A 25,737-nucleotide genomic window follows, 5' to 3' on the forward strand; every position below is an offset into this window, starting at 1 on the left:
CGTCTATCACGATGCACCAACGTAGCGACACGTGTGGGAGTTCCGTGGAGCCGGAGAAGGGAAAAGGTTCTTCTGAAGAGGAATGGAGGTAAGGAACATCCCTCCGTCGATCCACACATGCGAGGTTATCGCCTCCATTCAGCTGCTTGCTGCCTCTGTTCATGTGACACACGGTGAATATGTGAAGGTAGTCTCAACACGAGACCCGATGATAACTGCTGGATGGTCAAGGGTTAGAGGCACGAGCCCGTTAGTGCTCGTCTCCTCGCGTGGCGTCTGTGTTTCGTTAAGATATGTCTGCAGCTTTTACCTCTGCGGCTGAACACGCGGTTTTTATCCAGCATGTTGATCATATGTGTGTGTGTGTGTGTGTGTGTGTGTGTGTGTGTGTGTGTGTGTGTGTGTGTGTGTGAGTGTGTGTGTGTGTGTATGTGTATGTGTGTTTGTGTGTGTGTGTGTGTGTGTGCGTGTTGGTGTGTGTGTGTGTGTGGGGGGGGATGGGGGGGGGGGGGGGGGGGGGGGGGGGGGGCATGTTCGAATGCACACGTATGTTTGCCTGAAAAAAATCCCTTTTTTTTTCTTTTTTATTTATGATAAGCCTGTGTTTCCTGTTTTTGAAGTTCGGGATCCATCCTCTGTCTCTGTTACTATGGAACCCCCAGCCATCTGGTTAATTTATCGTGGCCCATATTTGCAGAGGTAGAACTGAATGTGTACAGGGTGTGAAATATCCTACCTCTCAGCCAGAAACATCTGATGAACACGATAAAATTAAATCGAAGTTTAAAAGAAAAGAAAGAAAGGAACCAGCCATATGTAAAAGTGTGAGAATCTGTTTGTTGTCAGCACACTTATTCTTCATACATGCCTGAAATTACACTTTTCGCACCCTGACAGTGCTTTAAGTAGGGGAGACCGGGTGTGGTTGTAACATGAGGAGTGTTGTAACTCCACCAATTCCTCCAATCAGGGACAAGGTAGGAGTCACATGGTCATTTCAATAGTTACCCACTGTCACTTTGATCACGCATGGTGATTGTCAAGGCTGGAAACAGGTTCATGCAGATTCTATTGAGAAAAAAAACTGTTTTTTGAGGTTAGAAAGTAAACTTCTTGACTAGGACTATATTTTGTTTAGTACTTATACTATTCCAGATAAAACCATTTGACTTATGTCAGAATAAACTGTAGTTTCTCAGGCAAAATGTGATATATTTTTCCCATACTAATGTCAATCCACTATGCTAATACAGCTAGCTAAATACTTGCTGACAGGGGTGGGGATAGTTGTCACTAAGCAGCAACCTCCAGTCTGGGAATATGAGACAATGCGGAAAAGCTAAAATCTGCTGTTTCTCAAGTGTTCGCTTGAGGCTGGCTCAGGAAGTAGCGGAAGTCACATACACACCAAACCAAAAAAAGCCATTTTCAAAGCAGAAATTAACCTTTTTACAGCCTGGTTCAAAAAACATGTCCTGTCTGATCGTTAATTTTACCACCGGCACCCACTGTACAGGGATTGAATTTTTTTCTAACTCAGCGGTTTGGAGGATGTTAAGATCGCAAGATCCCCCAATAAGAGGCACAGCTAAGAGTCACGTGACCGACAGGTGCCCTATGGCTGTAGGCGAAGCTCTTGCCACTACCGATATGGCCGCTATAGCCGATGTGCTTCATTTTCCGTTTCAGAAATAGACGGGTGACGTTGGCGAGACTACGTCCATGTTTTATACAGTCTATGGTTGTCACACATCTTTAAAAAGTGTTACAACCATCCCCTTATGTACAACTAAGAACATTTTCTTATTGAATAAAGTTACAGAACATCTAGGCAGTGGAAAACAAAGACCGGCAGAGATGTGCCTGCAGATGTTTTTAATAAAACAATCTGATGAAGCCACAAAGAACAGTAACTGTGCGTTCACAACAAAAGAGGCAAAAGCGGCAAGCACGCCCGAGAAAGCGGACAGCGGCCAAGGCGGCTAAATATTTTAGCCGCCTTGGCCGCTCGTCACGTGACTGAAAATCACGCTTGTCATTTAAAGGAGCTGCACAGCGGACTTCTTCACAGTGGCAGCTGCTTGCTGTTGTTAACTTAAGTTTAAAGCATGAACATAAAGTAAAATCACCATCTAATCAGTCACGAGCGGATTGACAGGTAGGATGCAGTTTACAAAGGAGATAATATTGATTTATACACCACATCAAACTTTTACAGTTTTGAAATATACTAAAATTCTGTCGTGTGTGTGTTCTATAATCCTAAAGAAAAATACCCAGGAGCCGGACTCAATGTTAATCTTTTAATCAATAAATTAAACCCCTGTGCAGCCCGTGCATATTCCCTGTTCCAAAATAAATCACAGCCAAAATAAAACAATAATCTCAATGTTCATAAAACCAAAATCATGAATAAGTTCCCAACTAACGAAAAAGTACAAGCTGTCCTTAAAACTATTTTAAATGATCCTATAATCCTGTTTTTCCGGTTCTCTTAAGTCCGTAACACAAAACGACGTTGATCCACAAGAAACGAAAGATAAATCCTCAATGAAGAAAAAAGGTAGCCCAAAACAGGCAAGTGAAAACCAGGTTACCGGCATCCATTCAGATCCCGGCGCACAGTCCGGTATGAAGCCATCCACGGAAAGATCCAGAAGGATCCAGCAGGAGACTGTTTGGTTATAAAAGTAACCTGCACCCCCGGCGTAAACCTCAGATCGTTACTGATAAAAGTTAGTCTGGAGCACTGGTGTCATCTCATTCAGGCCCTGTTTACACGGAGACTCCCGCAACGATTCTTCCTTTGCGTTTTCAAAAGCCACCCGCGTTTACATGAGGACGGCGTGAAAACGATCCGCGTTCATACGACTCCAGGAGGAGAAGTCTCCTCTTCTGTTCTTTCTTTTTCTGACGTTTTGTTGTGTGAGACGGTCGAGAATCCAACCATAACGCGCATTACCGCCAACTACTGGCTCAACTGGAAATGTGGCTGAGCGCGGAGCCTTCACCTAAAACTGCGAGTGCGCATGCGGTGACGTCAGCGTTTCACCCTGAGACGCTCCGCTCTGTGTTTACACGAAGCTGGATGGAGGAGCGGATTCAGATCTTTCCACTCTGGGGAGCGTTTTCAAAAGTTTGCGTTTTCACTGAAAACGCAACGTGGTCTCGTCTAAACGGAAGGCCAAAACGCAACGAAATGTTTGCGGAATCGACCGTTTTCGGCGTCGTGTAAACGGGGCCTCAGATGAAGCAGGAAATGCTAGCATGATAGGCTAGGCTACGTCTTTGCCACAGACTACACTTCATTTCGCTATTTTCTGCTATTACTTCACATTTTTTTAAACTCACCAGAACAATCTACCACCTCCCCGTCACAATTTTTTTTTGTTGTTGGTCGCAGTAGCTGAAAAGGCGGACATTAAAAAGAATAGGATGAACACAGTTTATGAGCTCTTCTGTATCCAAGACGGAACTAGGAACCGAAGTTACATGCATTGTTCCTTAGGGCCCACTTGGTCAAAGGACATCTCTGCTCTGATTGGTTGCCACCGTTTGCCGCTGAACTGCGTCATAGCTAATTATCATAACGTTGACCGAGGCTCAACTTCTCATCTGGTGCCTCTTTTGACGCTTTAGCCGCTCAGGACGCTTTGGCCGCTCAGGACACAGGGCTCTCATTGAAAATGAATGAACTTCCGGCGTGCTTGCCGCTTTTGTCTCTTTCGCCTTTTTTGGTGTGAACACACAATTAGTCAGTCAGATCAGTCACTAAGGTACATGGGATCTGCCATGTTACTACAAATCACTGCAGAAGCTGAGGGTCCAGTGATGTCCCAGTGTATGTTACTGGACCCAGTGATACCCCAGTGTAGCTTACAGGAGCAGCAGCAAGGTTTTCTCTGAGGGCCAGGAGGAAATGTTGCACCAAATTGAGAGAAAAAAAGGCACCACTCCAGGGTTACAAACAACCATTTTTGACTTTGATTACAAATACACACACACAGATCTTTTGTTAGACCCATGTGTTCTTTACACACCTACACTGTAGTGTCCATAAAAAATTGACTTTTTCTGCATTAAAAAGCATATTTACAGCCTGGTTAAAAAATGGCTTGGGTCTTAAATGCTGATTTCACTATCAGTACACACTGTACGATGAGTTGAGTTTTTTAACTCTGCTGTTTAGAAGTTATTTGGATTGTTCGATTGTCCAATCAGAGACACAGCTCAGGTCACGTGACTGACAGGCACCCTGTTGCTGTTTGAAAGGAAAAACACAGCCGTTGTCTTAGCAAATGTGGCTGCATCGGCAGATTGGCTTCATTTCACGGTTTCAGAAACATATGGGTTACAACGCTGAGACTATGTCCGTGTTTTATAGAGTCTATGATTTGTACTTAGAAGTCAGAATTTCCAAGTTCCGAGTGGGAGCGCCCCCCCGAGGTCTGAATTTCCGACCTGGAAGTCGGAGCACCCACACCACCCCTGAGTTCCCAGTAGTACACATAGTATTATTCGATGTTTATATACAGGAATATTGCTGTTATGGCACATTTTTCTGGCTTGGCAACTAGAACGCTCAACTTGGAGATGACGTCATTCCCACTCCTGACTTCCCAGTTCCGAGTTTAAATGAAACGCAGCAATACATGCAAACAGAAAGTGAGTTGTGGTCAGTCATAGAGAGAAACATTTTTCTGGATTGTTTTATCTCATTAAACCTCTTTCTGAGGGGTGTGATCTCTGTTTTTGTTTTTTTGTGGTCTAACTGTTATAACTTACCCCAGCATGTGCTACAACCTACCCCGGTAGTGGGGATGGTTGTAACAAAGGAACACCATGTGTTTGACATCACCTGGTGAGGTCTGTGATATTCCTGCCAGGGCTCTACACTAACTTTTTCACCGGTAGCACTGGTGCAACCAACTTTCTCAGTTGGTGGCACCAGCACATGATTTGGTCGCACCATTTATTTATTTATTTGTGTGTAGTAACTCTAGCTATGATTTTGCTAAATATTTTACTGTAAATATGAAGTTTGTCTGCAACAAGCTCTGACTGATAAAACAGGTTATTTGTTTCATGTAACTTTAAAAGAAGACAATATAAATGCTTAAAAGCAATTTAAATGCTTAAAAGCAAATAATAAAAGACATGCATATGTGTACATATCAGGGTTATTATTGTTAACAAAAACATTTTTGTTGAAAAAAATAGAATAAAAAATAAAAACGAGGCTTTACATAAAACAATGACTAAAATACCTAAGTGAGTTTAAAAAACTAAAACTAGAATAACCTAAAATGATACAGAAAATGTCTTTAGTTTTTGTCTTTGTCAATCTGTGTCAAACATAAACTTGTTACTTTCACCTTTAGTGCTGGCAGGCTGCCAACACTCCTGAATATGGAGGGAGTCTCCCATTTTTTTAACCCTTTCTCCCACTGTTCTCCTGGCTTGTGATTTCTCCTGATTGTCCCCCAACTTTAAGTATGCTCCGGTGAGCTGTAATATTTTTCTAAGTCAAATCAAGTCCCGTTTTTGGGCGTTATATCAAAAACTCAAAAACCATCTACCCCCTCTCTCAGTTGGTTTAATCCAAAGACGCTGCAGGAGACCTCTTAGAGATGGAGACAGACAACGGTGAAGCACGCAGCACTCGTTGGTGAAGAGTTTGTCAGAGCCTTAGCTGTTTTCTTTCTTTCTTTTTTGGTGTTGACCTGATACGTCGTGAGTTAAACGTTGCTCTGCTCTAATGCAGCTCCCTCTACAATTAGAAGAGTTTAGAGCAGCGTGAATCAAAAAGTAAGAAGGCTGACTCTAAAATAGTTAAACGCGTGTCATTGTGAAGTTCTGTCTGTCTTTGGTGTGTGATATGCATATGCGCTGCTCGTGCACGTGACAGCACTCTCTGTTCAGAACAAGAGAGAGTTCAGGTTGAGGAGACTGACTTAGCCAGTGGAAGAGGGGGAGAATTCAATCCACAATGTCTTGCTCAGTGCCTGTGATAGATGGAATATTAAATATGTGCACTCGCACGAGCGCAACCAGATGATTATTTTACTCACACGCTGAAAAAAAAGGTCACATATGTGACCATTGTGGCCGCAGTCTCGAGCCCTGCCTGCAGAGGTTTGAATTATTGCCATTTGTTATAAAAAATGTGGGTACTTTGCATTTAAGTTTAAAAACTCTGACTCAAAAATTCAGTGGGTTGGAGGCGCTGAAGCAAAAAGTGTTACAACCATACCTGGTCACCCCTACCATTACATCTTGTTGGTTGTTACTCTTCCTTGACAATGTCAGTTTAATAGGTTCAGGGTGATCTGATGAAACAGACCCAGAGTGCTGCAGGAACCGTGAGTCAGACCGCTCAGAGAGAGGTGGTGATCCCCTCTCCTTTAAAAAACAGGTCTGTCTGTGATCCACAGTCTCAGTTATTCAGCGCATGCTCTGTGAGGAACTTTCCATTTGAGTGGACTTTGGTCCACCTGGTGGTCACCTGGTATCTCTTTGCTTACCCCCAATTCACACATAAAGCGTGATTGCCATACCGCAAACTACAGAAACCTCAAGTCAATCATTGCATTCACAGCACATGCTGCGGTCCGCCAGAGCCCCAATCACCAACAGCTGAGTGCGGCTGTTTTGCTGTGAGTCTATTTTGGCTGGGTTGCACTGCAGAAACACGTCAATCTCTGAAGAGTAGATCCATACAGGAAATCAGACACAAAAACGATCCGAGTATCTGGTCATTTCAAAATAAAGCTCCATGTTCTGGCTCCCAATAGTACATCTCGTCCTTGTTTTTCAAAACTATGTCTCTGGTACTTGGCCAGAAGTCATCAGCAGGTCAGATCCAGATGAAACCCGAGTTTTTGGACAAGGAAAGTTAATCTTGGAGGTGAAAATCTTCATAATTCTATGCGACACGATATATTTTTTCTGTAAGGACACCAACAGAGAGGAGAAGGCATGGACTGAAGGAGCTATGTTTTGGGAGGACCAGGTGAGTTTAATATGCAAGTTAATCACCATGCAAGTATGTTGTCATTGGTGGAATTCCTGCAGGAAAAACGGTTCTCCTGTGATCTTGTGAGCTTGGGTTTCCAGCTGCTTTGGGTGTTGCCCTATGCGGCGCTCCAGAGACGCATCCAATATGAATTGGCGCAGCGTGGCGCTCATGCTTTATGTGTGAAATAGGGGTAAGGCCTCCCTGAAATGAACACAGGTATATCTTTTATTTTATTTTACTTTTTCCAATATCACGAAACATGACATTCATGGGGCTGGGTTTTTTAGACCGATTCATCAGTTTTATATTCTGCATTTAGACTTGAGATGTTCTGCTGAGTTGTACATACACGGTTTGCTGTACATAGCTGCATCTCTTTCACAGATGCAGAAAACTTCTTAAAGTGTTCATCCACATCATGTGTAAACAACAAAGTTTTCAGCCTGATTTTATCCCAGTTGGCAACCTTAAAATGTCCTCTCAGACAGTGGCGATTCAAGGATTTCATGGGGGCAATGGGGGGCAATGCTATATCATAGGGGGCACCCAATTACTGTGTTACTCATAGATGTAGCCTAAAGCAACTTTTTGAAAAGTGTTCCTTATATGCACTCACTGTATAACTTAATATAGACCTAATTGGCTGGATCTAACTAAATAAACATGATCTGGAAAAAGTAGCCGGCAGCTGAAGTTGTATTTTGGGCCTTCTAAAATAGCTGCTCCATAACATCATCAAAGCACTTTTTTTCAGGAACTTTGTTACTTATTTTCAAGAAGTTGGTGGAAGAAAAACTCATAAATTGTAACTCATTTTTTAAATTAGTATTTTATGCATGGTAAGAATGCATGTTTACCAAAAGTTACCTACAAAAGTTTACAAAACTGCACAATATGTCAAATGTGATACAAAAAAGTATAAAGAAAACTATGCCTCACCAAATGCCAAAAAATAAGATAGAAGGCTTTTTAAAAAAAAAAAAAAAATTCTTGTCTGTTCAAAAGACCAGAAGAGGTGTTGGACCTCAACTATTAGGTGCACCCACTGATTTTACCAAAAGCAGGGTTTATGGACTGAAGTGGGATACAGATAATTTTAAAGTCATGGTATCTTTGCTATAGTAAAGGTAGCAAAGCTGTCGTCCTGTCACACTTTACTGATTTTTATTATTACATTTTTTCAGTATTTACAAAATGTTTCAGTTTCCATGGTTTACAATAGCATGAGTCTCCTGTTTCCATGCTAAGTTTCAAATTATGTGACAAATTTGTCCATATTAAGGCTGCACCCAATAATTATTTCAGTAATCAATTACTCTGAAAGTTATATTTACTATTAATCGATGAATCGGGGGAAAAAAAGGATGGGCATACATGATAGTACAATTTGCAAAACCAAACATGGGTTGTTATTTTAGTTGATGACTGTTGTTTGCTTAAAGATATATACATAGAAACAACATAAATGAACATAGTTTAAGCTGACCAGATGCTAAATTTATTAAGTATAACAAATGACATGAATGTTTTGTCACTTAAAGAATCAATACTTTGGGCTAAATAATTGAAAACATAATGTTATGTTGTTGGATTAAGGACTTAGTAGGCCAAAAAGGCAAACAAATAGAAATGTATCCTCAATCCTTTCACCTGCAGGTCAAACAGTACACCCCCTCTGCCCCACCACTATTTGTTGCAGCCAATGCATGTAAAGAAATGCAATGTAGGGCTGCAACGATGACTCGATAAAAATCGATTAGTAAAAATATCAACAACTTTTTTCCATAATCAATGCACTGTGCTGCGTGCTGTGTGTGCTGCAATGCCTTAGTTTCTCTTCAGTTTATTTGTCTTCTTCCTTTTTGTCAGATTATTTAGTGGTTGGCAACTAGCTGAAGGTGCATTTCCACCACCTACTGTACTGGAGTGGAGATTACCTGGGCTGTGGGGCTGTATGTGACACATGTAGACAGATCAGCGTGGTGGAGGAGAAGCCAACCTGGCAGATGAGGCAAACAAGTAAACTTGATTAATGGTAGAGCCGTAGAAGCTGTTCATCCATTAAAAAAAAAAAGAACGTGTTAATTGCAACATTTGCAAAAATGACCTTACATGGCATGGCAGCAAGACTGCAATGATTCAGCACTTAAAACACAAACATGTTGGGCTTATCGATGATGAGCCAGGGGGACTCAGCAGCAAGGGGAGTGGCTACAAAATCTCACATACACTCCTTTAACATATGGCGAAATACATGGTATGTCTGTTAGGACTAGTTTGGTCTCTATTAAATTTCAACATATCCAGTAGTCATGGCGGCTGGCGATGTCAGCCACTGATACCTAAGGCAATAAACTCTTGCGTTGATTAAGCCCTCCTCGCCAGTAGTTGATGCTACTCTGCCGAGGTTTGAACCATGTTTGTCAGATCCGGTTCAGACTGACCCAGCGAACATGGCTGCTCCCCTTTGAAAAACTTCACCAGTTTTGAAACCCTTTAATGTGAGCAAAGACCAACCAAACTTTGCAGAATGCAGACTTTGCAGAGCAAAAACTGCAAGGGGCGGCACAAAAAATCGTGTTCTTTTAACACTAGTAATTTGCTAAAACATCTCAGGGCAAAACAGGAGGACGAGCACAAAGAGGTTGATGCTGTTGTGCTGGAACAGAGAAAACTCCATCAGCCAACTTTATAGCAAACTCTAGAGAAGACAGAGAAGCTGGTGAGCACCAATCCGAGAGCAGTAAAAATAACACGAGCACTAGCAGAAATGCCTGCACTCGCCAACTTACCCCTCTCATTTGTGGAAAACGCGGGATGCCGATGGTTGTGGAGCCGAAACATTTAGTTCCCTCTCGAGTCACAATAGTAAGGACTGTGAAGCCACAGGTACACGACTCTGTTAAAAACATGTTAGTAGTTTGTTGTGCAATGCTCCGGTCAATAGCTTCACCACTGATATTTGAGCAGCAGCATGAGTCCAGTGTCTCTCATCAGACAGATGGCGCGCTGGATCGATGATGATTTCCAACTCCATAGTGCTTTGCTACATACAAAAGACTTCAGTGGATCACACACAGGACGAGCAATTGCTTTAAAGTTTGAAGAGGTTCTCTGCACATGGAATATTCCCAAAGAAGCCGTTCATGTTGTTTTATGGGAGAGTACAAAGAACATGATAAAAGGTATGCATGAAGCAGAGCTTCCCAGTCTCCTGTGTGTCTCGCACACACTCCAGTTGACAGTGAACGAAGGCCTGCTTGCTCAAAAAGCTGTTTCAGATGCTGTGGCCATTGGGCGGGAAATGGTTGGTCAATTCCAGCGTTCCCCACTGGCATACTCAAAGCTTTAAGACATTCAAATAGACATGCACAAGCCAGTCAAAAGACTGACACAGAACGTGCCAACCTGCTGGAATAGCACGCTGTATATGATGAGCTCTCTTATCGCACAAAAGCAAGCAATGTGAGTTTATGAGACAGAAAACAAGCTCCCCGACAGCTTCAGTGTGAACCAGTGGGGTTTATTCAAAAAGGCAGTCAAGCTTTTGGAACCATTTGTGGAATTGACCCGGCAGGTGAGCTCCGTGGATTCATCAGCCGCAGATGGGATCCCTGCCATCACCGCTCTTCTGAGAGTTTTGGAGGAGGACAATGAAGAGGATCATGAGGTTGGATCGATGAAGAACACCTTGCTACAGGTTGCGAGCAGGCGCTTTGCTGACATCAAGAGAAATTCACTCTACAGCTTTGCAGCAAAACTCAATTCAAGGTAATTAATTAAACTACTATTTGAAATGCTAGAAATTGTTTTAATTGAATTTCTATTAGAGGTGGATAGTGTAATGCTTGTGCAAGACTCAAAAGTACGCCGTGCAGCTGTGTTTATGTTCCTTTACTCAACTGCTGCACTGTTTACATTTTACGACCTTTGCCCTACATGGCTGCTGTTTCAGTAACCTGTCATTCGCAGTGCATAATATAACAGCGCATCAGGACACAACATGAACGCAAGACCGACCATTTTCAGATATAACAGGTAGAGTAGCCACATTTGGGCTCGAGTTAGAGCATTACAATTTCAGAACAGTATTGCCAAAATGAAAAGTATTTTGCTTTAACTGCTTTTGAAAGTGCAATCACCACAGTAAGGCCTGAATCCTTTAATGAAGATGTGTGGACTTCCTCATTTATTCTCTTTTCTTTTCTCTTTTGTAGGTATAAGGATTGTTATTTCTCAGATGAAAGTGCAGCAAGGGAGGCCAAAGAGACGCTTATACAGGAGCTGCAGAAAACATTTGATGCAGAACCACAAGTAAAAGATGCCACTTTTTAGTTAGTTTCACACTAGTTTTTTGTGTGTGGTTGGAATTTGCTTTATGAAATCTATACTTTAATTCTTTTCTACATATATTTGTATATGCCACTGGATTCACAGCGCCAATCAGCATGACAGTCTCCACAAACTGATCATGTTAAAGTTAAAAGCAAATACAAACCACACAGAACAACAGGGAGAATTTCTGCTCATGCTGACTTTATATACTTTACTTACTTTATACTTTACTATACTGTACTTAATATATGGATGGAAAGACTGTGATGCAGCTCAGACAACTAAAGTTTACCCGGCAACTCTTGGGATATTTATGATGTGACTTGCATCAGTGGAGCATATTAAGCATAGAGCTAGAAAATAACATAACTGTAAACACTGATTAACTCGTCTTTTGACATCAATTACGTTTTTAACGGGGAGGGCGGGGGGACATTCTGGCGGAGCTTGTCTATCAATATCAGGCTTGCAAACCATTGTATTGACGAACTTATCCCTGTAGATGGCAGCAGTGCTCTGTTTGGGTGAATGATCAGCTTAGATGATGAGAGGAAGATGACTGATGACATTGTGACAGTGTGTGAGGAAGAAGACAGAGGATGCAAAATGTTTCAAGACAGAAAAGTTTAGGCAGCTCAACTTGAGGAGAGTAGTAGTAGTTTGAAGAGGGAGAGTGTCGTGATCGTGGGGGAGGACGACGACGATCGTTGAGGGGTGCGGTTTATAGCGCTTTGGAGACAAGCACTGGATTCACAGCGCCGGTCAGCATGATCGGTGCACTGACTCAAAAGCACTGACTCAGCACTGACTCAAAAAGCCTTTGATGAAACTCAGCCTTGCTCATAGTGTGTGTCACCATGGGACAGCTCAACCGATTGAACTGACGGGTCAGATAAGTTGAGCGAACCTGAACCCAGATTCCAGATGAGTGGATGCCATCTGGATCATCCAGGAGCAGCGCTGCGGAGCCTCGTCCTCAAATGCCCCAGAAAAGACACGAGCTAACGAGCTAACTAGCTGGCTGATATTGTATAGCGAAGGGCAGATTGTTTTGATGGCTTGTAGTTCGCTGTGATCGCTTGCGTGATCGCTTGTTCGCTGTGATCACAAGCAAACACAGTGAACAACAAGCCATCAAAATTCCAATTTCAAATTTACAGATCGTGCATTGTGCAGCAGAGATCCCACTCCACTTTGGCAGTGTGGAGAGTATCTCCACATTACACCAAAAGAATAAAATACATTTTTTATGGTAATTGTATAAATTTGTATAATTTACAGGTTGTGCATCGAGCAGTAGAGAGGTCCCACCCTCTTGGCAGTGTGCAGAGGACAGGTAAGTAAGAAAATAAAGTATTTTTCTCCACACCACACTGCAGGAATAAAATATATGGACATTTATAGGTATTTTATTTCAATGATTTACAGGTTGTGTATTGAGCAGACATTGTGGACAAGATTCAAAATGGCATCAAGCTGGCTGGCGACCAAATTAGACCCCCTTTACTGCAACCCCTGGACCCCATGACGCCACCACGGAGCTGGATTCTGACATGCCTTCTGACTTTCTGAAGCTCTTCCCGACTGATAAGCTGCTCCAACATATCGCAGATCAAACCAACCTGTATGCTCGTCAGTATTTACAAGCGCACCCTGACAATCTGTGTGCTTTACAGCATAACACAGAGAGGGGAACTACCCTCTTTAGAGTTGAAAACACACACACACACACACACACACACACACACACACACACACACACGCACACACACACACACACACACACTTACCAGAAATCATGCTGACCATAAAGTTCACACGTTGTCAAATGAGTTAAATGTTCGTAAATAAATGATTATTTTGCCATCAAAAGCCCTTTCTCAGTGTTGTTTTTGTTGTTTTATTGAGAAAGACCACTGCTCAGATGTTTGAGCTATCACTACAGCAGAAATCACTGTTCTGCTTGACATGCTTGTTTTCACAAAAAGCTGGTTTTCTCAGTTTTTTGGTCAAAAGCAGGTGTTTTTGGTGAAACCAGCCTATGTTCTACAGCCAATTACTAAAGAACAGAAAAAGGTAGAGACAAAAAATTTTTATGATGAAAGAAGAGAGTCTGCTTTTTATTTTGGTAATTTTTGTGTTTACATAGTCATAGAGCACCGTATTCTGTGGGTCTTGAAACATAGGTCAAAATGCGCTAAAACGGCTGGCAGTAAGGAGCTCTCTGCTCTTAAAACAGCTGGCAGCCAATGAGTCAAGTGCAAAATTGAGTTTCTCCAGTGATTGTGTGTCTTATGAGCCTGCTTTGGTGCAGAATTCTGCCTTGCATGGTGCTGAGAGCTCAGACCTACTCTGTTTGTCTACGATACGATGAGTGTGAGTTTTAGTCAAGGCAAATTTGGTCGCATTTTCAAGAGCGCCATACAGTTTTAAATCACATTTGATCGTGGCACTGGGCCACGATCAAATGTCAGATAGATCAAATAGATGCATTCAGTGAGGCCAGTTCTGTGGGAAAATTTGTTGTCCTGAAATGACCGCCACTGATAACTTGAATGGGGACCCATTTAATCTCTCTCCAAAAACACAAGTATTTTCAAGTCATTAGACTAAAGTCTGAGTCAAGTCCCAAGTCATTGATGTCAAAATCCAGTTGCAAGTCTTTGATCATATTGTCAAGTCGAGTCCAAAGTCATCAAAATTGTGACTCGAGTCTGAATGGAAATTAAGTCACATGACTCAAGTACACCCCTGGACTCTAGACTGTTAGACTCTAAACTGTTACACTCTTAACTCTAAGATTCTGGACTGTTAGACTCTAAACTGTTGGACTCCAAACAGTAAGATTCTAAACTATAAGCAGTGTTTCCCCTATCATTGTAGAGGTCAGCCGATTGATAGGTGTATGTCTACTATAAACTGTAAGATCCTGAATAGTTATACTCTAAACTGTAAGATTCTAAACTATCAGACTCTCAACTGTTAGACCTTAAACTGTTACCTTCTACACTGATAGACTCTAAACTGTTAGACTGTAAACTGTTACACTCTAAACTGTTTGACTCTTAAATGTCTTACTCTGACTTAGACTCTGAACTGAAGATTCTAAACTGTTACACATTAATATGTTAGACTTTAAACTTAGGACTCTTAACTGTTAGACTCTAAACCATCAGACTGTAGTCAGACAGTTTACATTGTAGCAGTTTAGGGTCTAACAGTTTACAGTCCAATAGTCAGGTTTAGACAGCAGTTACAATGTAGAATGTTTTCAGTCAAAGTCATGTGTAGGGGTGGTCTTATACAATACTATAGAGTGTTTAGGTGTTGGGAGCAGTTATTTATCCACCAGTTTTTAATGCTGTTCTTGTTGATGTCTGAAGCTGTGCTTTGTCTTCCTGCAGGTTAGCACTCTGTCACCCTGGGAGTAGCTGGGCATGAGCATGGCTGCAGGTATAAGAAACACACCACATACACACACACACACACACACACACACACACACACACACACACACACACACACACACACACACACACGCACACATGCACACACACACACACGCACCTATTAGTGGTGAACATGTGAAGGATTCTAAAGGGATTTGATTTGTTCGGACCTGATTAAAATCTTAAGACCAGTGGAAAAATTGCTGGAATATGCATTTTGCACATTTGGACCTTAATAAGGTGTAAAGTAGAGCTACAATTTGCAAAAGCAAGAACGGGGAGTGTGACAAAAAACATCTGTAACCTGTAATTAAAAAGGAAAAAAAAAATGTTGTTTATTACCTGATCAAAAGTTCAAGACCACAGGCTATTAAAGCCAAAATCAGCTCAAAATGTTAATTTTCTGTCAGGCATTCACACGGTCATGCCCTCTTGATGGCTAGGGTTCAGACACCGTCTCTTCTTGAATGTGGTCAGATTGTCATGCTGCATTAGCAAGGCCTCTTGCATCTTGCTATTGCTGCTAAGGTTGGACGCAGTAAGACAGCCATTCTAAATTTTTTGAAAGATCCTGAGCATTATGGATCAAAAAAATTCAAGTGGTAGACCCAAAAAAATTTCACCTGTGCTGAGCCAGAGGATCTGATTGGCTGTCCATCAAGACTCGGGCGGTCCTCAACCCAAATTCAGGCCCTTACTGTTGCGGACTGCAGCGCAATAACCAACAGATGGCATCCGGGGGAAAAGGGTATCAAAAAGAAACAAAGAATTCAAAGACCTCGTCTCCTTTACTGCCTGTTTAGACTTTGCTAGGGAGCATCAAACACAGGACATTGAAAGGTAGAAAAAGTTTTATTTTCTGATGAGAAAAAAATTAACTTTGACGGTCCAGATGGCTTCCAACTTTGCATGACTAGGAGATCCTACCTAAGATGTTTTCTACCCAGCACAGTGGAGGGGGTCCATCATGATCTGGGGCTTTTTCACCCAGTGGAACACTGGAGCTTCAGGTGGTGCAGAGTCTTTAAATGGTGGCTGGTTGTGTACCGATGTTGCAGCGGGCACCCCTATGACTGAGGGTCCTGGTCTGTGTGGTAACAGTTGGGTTGTTTTACAGGACAACAGTGCAGTTCACAATGCTTGCTTGATGAACGACTTCTTCAGGGAGAATAACATCACTCTTTTGGACCATCCTGCATTTTCCTCTGATTTAAATCAAATAGAGAACATTTGGTGATGGATGGCAAGGGAAGTTAAAAATGGCCATCAGTTCCAGACAGTTGATGCCCTTCGTGAAGCCATCTTCACCACTTGGAGCAATGTTCCCAAAAGCTTCCTGGCAACACTCGCATCAAGCATGCTCAAACACATTTTTGAAGTGATTAACAAGAATGGTGGAGCTACTCAGAACTGAGATTTTTTTTTTCTGGTTTGGAGAGTTTTTGTAATTTTTGATGTTCTTGAATTTTTGATCAGCTGATGATGAGCCTGTTTTAGTTTACTTGTTGTTTTCAACAATTTACTTTTTCAAAGTGCTTTTTTCACACTCCCCCTTCTTGCTTTTGAATATTGTAGCTGTACTTCAAACCTCATTAAGATCCAAATGTGCAAAAGGTAAATTCTAGCAATTTTTCAACTGGTCTAAATATTTTGATCAGGTCTGTATGATTTGAAAAGCATCCTCTGTATGACCTACAGTGGAAAAGCAGACCATCAGAGGGAGTATGGACACAGTGGTGTATAATGATGCTCAGGTACCTAAGTATTACCCAAGTGATTTGGATGTTTCTCATAATTTTTATGACAACAGAGTTATTGGATGAATTTTTACTTCAATCAGTATAATTTCCTCAGTTTTCTGAATAAAAACTGTCTGCCCCCAATTTCCAGACAGCAGCTGTAAAAGTTGTTCATCTCCGCTGTGTTTCATTTTAAAGAGCACAGTGATACACGGTGAGATAGACTAACTGACCACCAGGTTGTTTTTACAACCAGTCATAAGATTGACTAAGTGCTAATGGCTGTAGTCCATGGATGCTGGCAAACTGTCATCAGCTGTCAGCAAACAAAAAAAGAAAAAAGAAAAAAAAACAACAAGTGATTGGTAAATTCTCCTGTATGTGTGGAGTTCAGGACAGTTATTTTGAGCCTTACACTTCCCTGTTAAATCTCTGGCTCAGCCCTTCTCTGTGGTCTTTTTTTGTTTGGTGTCTCTGAATATTCATCTCAATAAGTGTATGTTTGTCCTTCATTTTAAATGCTTCTAAAAAAGAAAGTCCCTATGGTCTCATGCTTTCTGAGCTCTTGATTTGGGCCTGCAGCTTAATTACTGTCAGCCAAATGGCAGCAGAGTCACAATGATACCACAGTTAGGGGGCTATGGCAAATTTAGAATAGAATAGAAATAGGAAATACTTTATTTATCCCCGAGGGGAAATTCAGGAATCACAGCAGCAAATAAGACAACAAAAGTAAGAAAGTGTATAGAAAGTGCAAAAAGGTCCACAAGAAAATGGATGACAACATCCCGCCCACCACCCTCCAGCCCAGCCAGTCTCCACCTCCACAGGGTCCAGGACTGAGCCTCCCCAGCAGTCTGTTCAGACTCTGTCCCCTGGATCCTGTCTGCCCACAGCAGGCGAAGCTCCTCCAATGTGGCACCGGCGTCCGATGTCAGCTCCATCAGCCACGTCCGTGAACAGCACGATGCCACTCTGGCACTGGGCTAGCACGGCTAGCTCTTCCATCCCACTGGAGATAGATCCCACGTTCCCAACAACGATGGATGGAAGGACAGGTCCACGTCGTCACCTCCCAGCTCACACCAGAGAACCAGCATGTCGTCCTCCCCTCCTCCTCCTCACCTTGAGGGAGATCATCAAGCCCTACACTAGTTAGCATTGACATGCTACAGGCTGCTAACAGCTAATTTCACATGTAAACAATGCAGCCATGTTTACATGGCTACATTAACTGCCTGTTACACGAACAGATTGTGTCTCAGTTATATATTTTTTTCTTCTTTCAAACGAAAAAAATGTATTTTTGATGCCAAAATCATGTCTTTATAAGGTCTTGATTTACATCTGGAACCATCCTTACTGTTTTTCTGTCTCCCATCTTCTTCATGTAATGTTTAATGTAAGGGGTGATGTAAAGTTAGCTTGTGTGTATGGTGAACAGAATCCATACTGGATGGGTCCAGACTGACATGGCATAACCACCCACTCTCTGTAAAATATAAATTCAACACTTTGGGGTTTTCTTTCTCTCATTTTTCATGAGCTGAACTTAAAGATCTAAAACTTTTCTTTGTAACACTAAAGGAATATTTCTTTCAAATTTTGTTCACAAATGTGACTGTGTTAGTGAGCACCTCTCCCTTGCTGAGATAACTCATCCACCTCAAAGGTGCGGCTAATCAAGATGCTGATTAGGCAGCAGGATTATTTCCCAGGTTTTCCTTAGGCTGGGGACAAAAAAGACTAAAATGTGCAGTTATATCTCTGGATGCCTCAGATGTCTCAAGTTTTGAGAGAGTCTATCATCACTTTCAAAGTGAAGCTGTATTAAATAACAGTGTTCTCTAAGGAGAGGAAGGCTGTCTCTGATAATTAGGTGGGACATCAAAAAGCCCTTTCTTAACATGCCCATTTTTAAGCATTTTCATGTTTCTTCTTCCAGAAAAACACCTCAGTGTAACATCTTTTTAAGTCTCAAATCAGAGCGAAGTACTAGGTGAGGCCTCTGAGAGAACCTAATATGGATTGTCAAACTGAAAGCTGCTTCTTTTTCTGTGTTGTAGCATTCCTTAATGGTGCAAAAGCCCACTCCATCCTGAAGAGATACCCTCGAGCTAATGGCTTCTTGGAGGAGTTGAGGCAGGGGAACATCGAGAGAGAGTGTGTTGAGGAGAGCTGCAGTTTTGAGGAGGCCAATGAAGTGTTTGAGAACAAGGAAAGAACGGTGAGCTGGTGCAGACCATAGACTGTATAAAACATGGACGTAGTCTCGCCGACGTCACCCGTCTGTTTCTGAAACGGAAAATGAAGCACATCGGCTATAGCAGCCATATTGGTAGTGGCAAGGGCAGCCATAGGGCGCCTGTCTGTCCAGTGACCCTTAGTTGTTTCTCTTATTGGGGGAGCTCACAATCTTAATATCCTCTGAACGGCCAAGTTAGAAAAAAATTCACCCCCCGTACAGTGGGAGCCGGCAGTAAAATTAGCGATTCCGACAGGAGACGTTTTTTGAACCAGGCTGTACATAGGTTAATTTCTGCGTTGAAAATGGCTTTTTTTGGCTTGGTGTGTACGTGACTTCCGCTACTTCCGGAGCCAGCCTCAAGTGAACACTTGAGAAACAGCAGATTTTTGCACTTCTGCATTGTCTCATATTCCCAGACCGGAGGTTGCCGCTTGGTGCAGTCATAGGAAATGTTTCCATGAGGAATGGTAACATGGGTCCAGTCCATAATGCTGTCAATATTTGTAACTAGCACAGTGTCCAGTGTGGACAGATTACTGTAGGTATAACAACTATTATCATTATTATTACTATTATTATAATAATTATTTCTAATTTTAAGCTGACGCTTATGTCCAAAGCGACATGCAACATTGAGCAGTTGGGTGGTATGGTACCTTGCTCAAGGGCACCTCAACAGTACTCGGAAAATTATGCTAACACCTCTCCAGATATCAGCCCAATTCCCAATCTTGGTCCATGCTGGGACTTGAACCAGCCATCCCGCGGTTACATACCCCCTATGTGTTGTATAACATCAGAGATGCCTTTGATTCATCCACTACTACAAATGATCAGACTGAGCTTTAAGGTCATTACCTACTTTCACAAAGCTCAGCCTGTTTCTCCAGCCTCATGTGGAAACCCATCAGTGATGATCAAAATTTTTCCCCAGTGAAGAATGTTCTGTTCCATTGTATTCTATAACTGAGCCTGGTGTAACTGGTTATCTGACCCCGTGTTTCTGTACAGTCCATGGAAATATTGATTAGCAGTAAAAACTCTTCTTCTGTCCTGACATTGATATTGCTTTACCTCTGTGTCCGAGCTTAGTGTTTCTTCTCTCTGCCTGACAGATGGAGTTCTGGAAAACTCGAAGCATCTTCACCGTGAGCAGCAATGGTGAGGAACGCTCTGAGCGTGCAGACACTGTGTACATGGTGGTTCCTCTGCTAGGCGTGGCCCTGCTTATCATCATTGGTCTCTTCCTCCTCTGGAGGTGCCAGTTACAGAAGGCCACCCGACGACGTCCTGCATACACCCAGAACCGCTACTTGGGCAACAACCGCAACAACCGCAGCCTGCCACGCATTCTAGTTCACAGGGACCTGGGGTTTCACTCTGAGAACCCTCAGCCCACTGTGGTGGTGAGCAGCACAGAGAGAGGAGATGGTCCACAGCTGGACTCCCACAGCCCCAACCAGCAGCACACTCAAACCCTCTATGTCCAGGATTCGTCTCTGTCGGTGGCCTCTCGGCTTTCTGGTGCCACACCTCCCCCTTCATACGAAGAAGTGACAGGACACCTGGAAAGCAGTGGTGACGAGACCTCTGCCCCATCCTATAGTGACCCTCCGCCCAAATATGAGGAGCTCATAAAGAAGAAGTGAGACTAAATGCGATGGTCCAGTCTCAAGGGCGCCTGTGTCTGCTCGTGCTGCTAGCTGCAGATCCCTTAAACCAAGATTGTGAACCCAGTTCCTCTTTGTCAAGTTAAGGTGCCTCCAGCCAGCCCTCCCTCTGTGTGTGTGATCCAGAGGTGTTTTTCACAAAGACACCTTGAAACTCTATTTCTTGAGTCTTGACATTTTCTTGAGACCAGATTGGTCCTTGGTGCTGTTCTAGTGGGGTCTCGGTGATTTGACCTGCAGGACTCACACTGATCCAGTTTTGGCCTCTCGACAGCACTATACTCTTCATGCACTAGTCCCTGTGACAGATAAATTAACGTGTGTTCTCCCTGTGGCCCTCGTTTATCAATCTGGTGTGGGAACTGGCTCAGATTGAAGTGGAGAAACGAGCAGAGAACAAAATTCATGGATGATCTATAAAACGTGCGTACCAGGGCCAATCAGGGCATTAGCCTAATCAGGTATTGATTAGTGTGGCAGCTGACATTTATCATTTGACTTTCACAGCCCAAAATATTTTCTGTTCAGCAGGCCAAACCCACAGAACATGGAAGGACACATTACAGGAAAGAGAGACTTCTCTGAGTTGGAGATAAACAACACAGCAACAGAGATAAAGAGAAATGGCGCTGTGTTGTTTGGCAGCTGGAAAGTGGCGTTAGAGAGAGAGTTAGAGAAAAACACGTCTATAAGAAGATCACTGCAACTGTTAACAGCGTGGATGTAAAAAACCAAACATAAAACTTATGCATCTTTCATTTATAAATAAACTGATTAATTTGTGATATCTTACTTTTGAAATTACTATATTATTAATTACAAAATAACATTCAGATCCAGAGAACGTGGAAACCTTAAGATCCCAGTTAAAAAATGCGTCAACTCTGAAAGAAGCTGTAGTCATACTCCAGCCTAAACCTGAACCTGCCACAGACTTGAGGAGGAGAGGAGCTCTCACTGGATCTACGTCGGTTTCAGGGATTAGTGACAGAGGGACAGATAAACCTGCACCGTGTCTGATGGAGTTAAAAAAAAGAACATTTTCTTTATGCAGGACTCCAAACTGGTGTACCTAAAAATTGACTTTATGGTCTTTACCTGTGGTGGTTTCGTAGCTAACCCAGCAGTGCGCCACTTATGTGAAATCCAATTAAGCACAAAGCAGAGTTTTAAAGTGATTATTTATACATGAGACAAGCTGATTGGTTGTTATCTGATGTAAATGGGTGTTTGCTGTGCTCATATGTTCAGCTGTTTTAAACAGAGCTCAGTTTTTGATTTTTCTGCATGGTAAATCCTGTAGTCAATAAGGGTTCCTTAAAAAGTCCATACTAAAGTTTAATCCAGTGCCCCCTAATGAACTTCCACTGTCTGACATAAAACCTGAACACAAAAACTGAGACCTAGCGTGGGCACTGTATGAACCCTCCAGATTGATAAATGCCAATCTATTTGCAAAAAGGTGCGTGTACCCTTTGTTTTGGTCGTACATACATTTGATCAGGGCCTGTCAGTGTGCACAGCTTGGTATTCATTGCAGTATTATTTGTTGTTTTGGCACTTGGAGCCAAAGTTTCCAAAGGTAGGGATATTTTTCATGGTTTGTTCTTGAAAGTCTGGTTTCACAGATGACTCAGGATTTTATCAGTCGAATTAGATTTGACCGTTCACTGCCAAGCTTTTACTACTATTTGAAGTGTTGTATGTTACTCCTGTGACCAGCCTTCAGGAATATGATGTTTACCCATCATGTGTTTGGCTCTGTGCTCTCCCGCTTACTCCCTTCGGCTGTGTTCTCAGAGCGTAGCATGGAGCAGTATTGTCTGACAGCTGGAGGTATGAGGTTTGGGATTTCTTGAGCTAATTACTGAAACAGCAGTTTCCTGCCTTCATGATGAGCTTTTCCATGTTGCACTGGCACCTGAAAACCTTTCACCTTAGCTTATTTTGACGGTTTGTTGATGAAGGGGAGTGCCAACACAGGGTGCCTTATTCTGAAAATGAACCAGCTGTGTTGACGTGGTTTTGATGTTTGGCTTCCTCTCCCATTTGATCTGCTCTGTGCCAATTGAAGCATCACGCTCCAGCATCTAGCATAATGAGGAGGAGCAGAAACACAACAGGCTTCTGAAACATCCTCTGGTCCTGTGACGGACCGGACATAGACCTGGTGGAAGATAGCACTGACGGAAGAGTTATCTTGAAACATAAAGCTGTTACTTAGGGCTGATTGGTCTTCACAGGGTTTGACCAGCAATGTGTTAGTCCAAATGTTGCCCTGGTTGGAAGTGAACTTCTAGTTGAGGATGGAGTTCTGCACTACTAACTCTAGCATAGTTTTATCCTTGAACCCCTGGCTGTGTGGAGAAGTGTGAAATCCTCCATCAAACACTGCTGGTTGTGCTGCATCCTTTTGAGCAGGATGTGACTTTAAGGAAGAAGAGAAGCATAGGATTTCACTGGTGCTGTGTGTTTCTCCTCTTTGCGTTGGAACTCTATCCCGACAGATTCCCACTTTACTTTGTCGTTATGGTTTCTCCTATGGGAATTAATAATGTCCTTGCCAGTTTTAATGCTTAGTCATACTTTACAAACCTCTGTGCTGATGTTTAAAGGTCAACAGATCAAAACTTATTTTCATCCACTAGCTTTTGAAGACATGAGAAGTAGCCCTTTCACTGGCACCACACAAAGAAAGAGCCTCCCAGTGACTGGACCTTGTGTCATCCTTTCTTCTACAGTTATGCTCTTCTACTGACAATCAACTTTGTGTCTCAAGTCAAATCAAGTCAAAGTTTATTTATAGCGCACGTTTAAAAACAACCTCGGTTGACCAAATTGCTTTACAGGGGTGCAAAACAATCTCTCATACACTTTATATTAAGGAGCCAAACATTATATATACATAAAAAACAGAAATAAAATAAGATAAGGATAAAAACAATAAAAGTAGAGTAAAAGATAGAAAAGGGAATAAAATGTAAGGGATAAAAGATACAAAGATAAAAAGAGATAAAAAAGAGATAAAACTCCTCACATGTAAACCAATAAAAGACACATCTTGGGTTCCAGGCTTACCAGTTTACATGCAGCTTGGTGTAGATTTTACGCCCTGACTTAATGGTGTCAGACTTTCCCAACATGCTAAACACAGTTCCTTCCACCTGAGACACCTGGTTATTTGCTGATCCACCCCCTGATCCAGTCCATTTGATGAGCAAATGAAATTCTATATCATTCATACTTTTATTAGAGATGCTGTGAGGAGGACTTGTTTTAATTGCACTCCCTTACCACCTCGGAGCCTGGGGTCACTGCACAATGTTGTAAATTAATTTTTTCAAGGCATGTGTTTGTTTTGGAATTAAATGAAGATCAGATCGAAACTAGTTTTGTTTGTTCAAGACAACTTTTTACTGGATACAACGTGCCGAGGTAAGGTATTTAAAGGATTACATCTATCCCTAAAAACTCTTTCCCCACTAAGAGCTCCTCTCATGACCCTCACACCAAGGTCAACAGAATCTTCTTGGACTGGACAGGTCAATTTTCCAAGAGAGTTGATTGTGCCGTCACAGTGAGGAATTTTTTGTGCCATAAAAAAAATGAAACGGAGTGATCAGAGAGCTTTCTGTTTATATTAACTGATGAATTAATTTTGTATAATTTCATGAATCTACACATAAAAAAAGGAGGCCAAATGTCCATTAGTTAGCGAATTTAAAAAAAATGTTCAGGGTTCTTCTTAAGCTGTGAAGGAGAGTCTGGCATTTTTAAGCTCTGCTTTTAGAAGGTGGATCTGAAGTTTTTCTCTGGTTTTCTGCAGTTTGGTCAGCTTGATTTGGTCCTCTGCCAGGAGTATCTGTGCTTCTGCCTTTTCAGTTTCTCTTTGTTTTTACTTTACTAAAATGAAAGGCTTCATTGGTAGCCTAAGATAACTTTATCTACTTAATCACTGTCTTGGTTAAACAGGTCAAGTGCAAAATACAAATAAAAGTATTAACACTAAATTTTACAAATGTATTATTTGACAAAGTATGACAACATTTTTATCTTAAAATCTACCTTGTAATCCTACCCCATGTTGGGATCAGGATAACCATGTTCTTTTGGACCAAAGTGATCCAAATCATACAGAAAAGTTCTGAACAACACAAACTGAAAGTTTGATCCAACTTAAAAATAGGATTGGATTACGTGATCTAATTCGATTTTTAAATCCTTCTTTTGCTTTTGAAAAACCGGTATTTTAGAAATTAATCCAATCCGATAGCCAAAATCCATTTGGTTTACCTTTGAACAACTGGCCCCAAGTGAAAAAAGTTAACTCAGAGGGCTCTAATTTCGTGGCGCAAGCCTGGTGCAAGCCTGGTGCAAGCCTGGCGCAAGCCTGGCGCAAGCCTGGCGCAGGCTGCGCAGTGCTAATTTCGTGCAGTGCACCGCCGTGCGCTGCCAATTTGACAATTTGGTAGACCGTCTGCGCAGAGATGTGTGTGTTGGCGCGCCAGGGGGAGTTGACGGCGCACCAGGGGGAGGTGTCAGCAGATTCATGTTGGCGCAGTGACAATTTCATGCCAAAAAAGTGCGCTGAAAGCTCGCCAGCTCCAACCTGGTCTATCCTCGGCGCAAGGAGGAGCGCACCCCACGCAGCTGTAATTTGGTGACAGGCGCACATGTGCGCACATGTCATCAAAGCCCCAGAGGCAGGTTTCCAGAGTGTCAGGCACATTTTAATGCAATAAACAATCACAGCAATCGCTATTTAATGTAACCGTCTGAACCAGCATATACATTTATGTCTACATTTAGTGGAGCAGATAAGTGAAAAAAATCGTTCACATGATGATGCAAGCATGAAATTTGGTACAGATACTCTCTAAGGGACACTCCTCTGAAACAAAACATTTGACACGCCAAAATTCAAGATGGCGGCCATTTTTATGGATGGACGCCATTTCTATCAGACGATTCTTATTTCAAAAGTTCAAATGGTGATGCAAGCATGAAATTTGGTACAGGTACTCTCTGAGGAACACTCTTTTGAGACAAAATGTTAGACTTGCCAAAATTTAAGATGGCGGCCATTTTTATGGATGGACGCCATTTCTATCAGACGATTCTTATTTCAAAAGTTCTAATGGTGATGCAAGCATGAAATTTGGTACGGACACTCTCTAAGGGACACTCTTTTAAAATAAAACGATAGACACGCCAAAATTCAAGATGGCGGCCATTTTTTCAGATGGACGCCATTTCTATCAGACGATTCTTATTTCAA

The 25,737-nt window shown here is 42.2% G+C and overlaps 1 protein-coding gene across 1 annotated transcript; it reads left to right on the plus strand.

Moving 5' to 3' along the window:
• prrg3 (proline rich and Gla domain 3) lies at positions 1-25,737 on the plus strand. The gene is made up of 4 exons (XM_074672986.1): positions 1-88; positions 14,758-14,806; positions 18,608-18,768; positions 19,905-25,737. The coding sequence occupies exons 2-4, from the start codon at positions 14,791-14,793 to the stop codon at positions 20,436-20,438; spliced, it is 711 nt and encodes a 236-aa protein (XP_074529087.1). The 5' UTR covers positions 1-88; positions 14,758-14,790; the 3' UTR covers positions 20,439-25,737.

The sequence above is a fragment of the Halichoeres trimaculatus genome, unplaced genomic scaffold (genome assembly GCF_033239565.1).
Source record: "Halichoeres trimaculatus isolate MK-OKI-2021-1 unplaced genomic scaffold, fHalTri1.1 fHalTri1_scaffold_6, whole genome shotgun sequence".
In the NCBI taxonomy this organism is placed as follows: domain Eukaryota; kingdom Metazoa; phylum Chordata; class Actinopteri; order Labriformes; family Labridae; genus Halichoeres; species Halichoeres trimaculatus.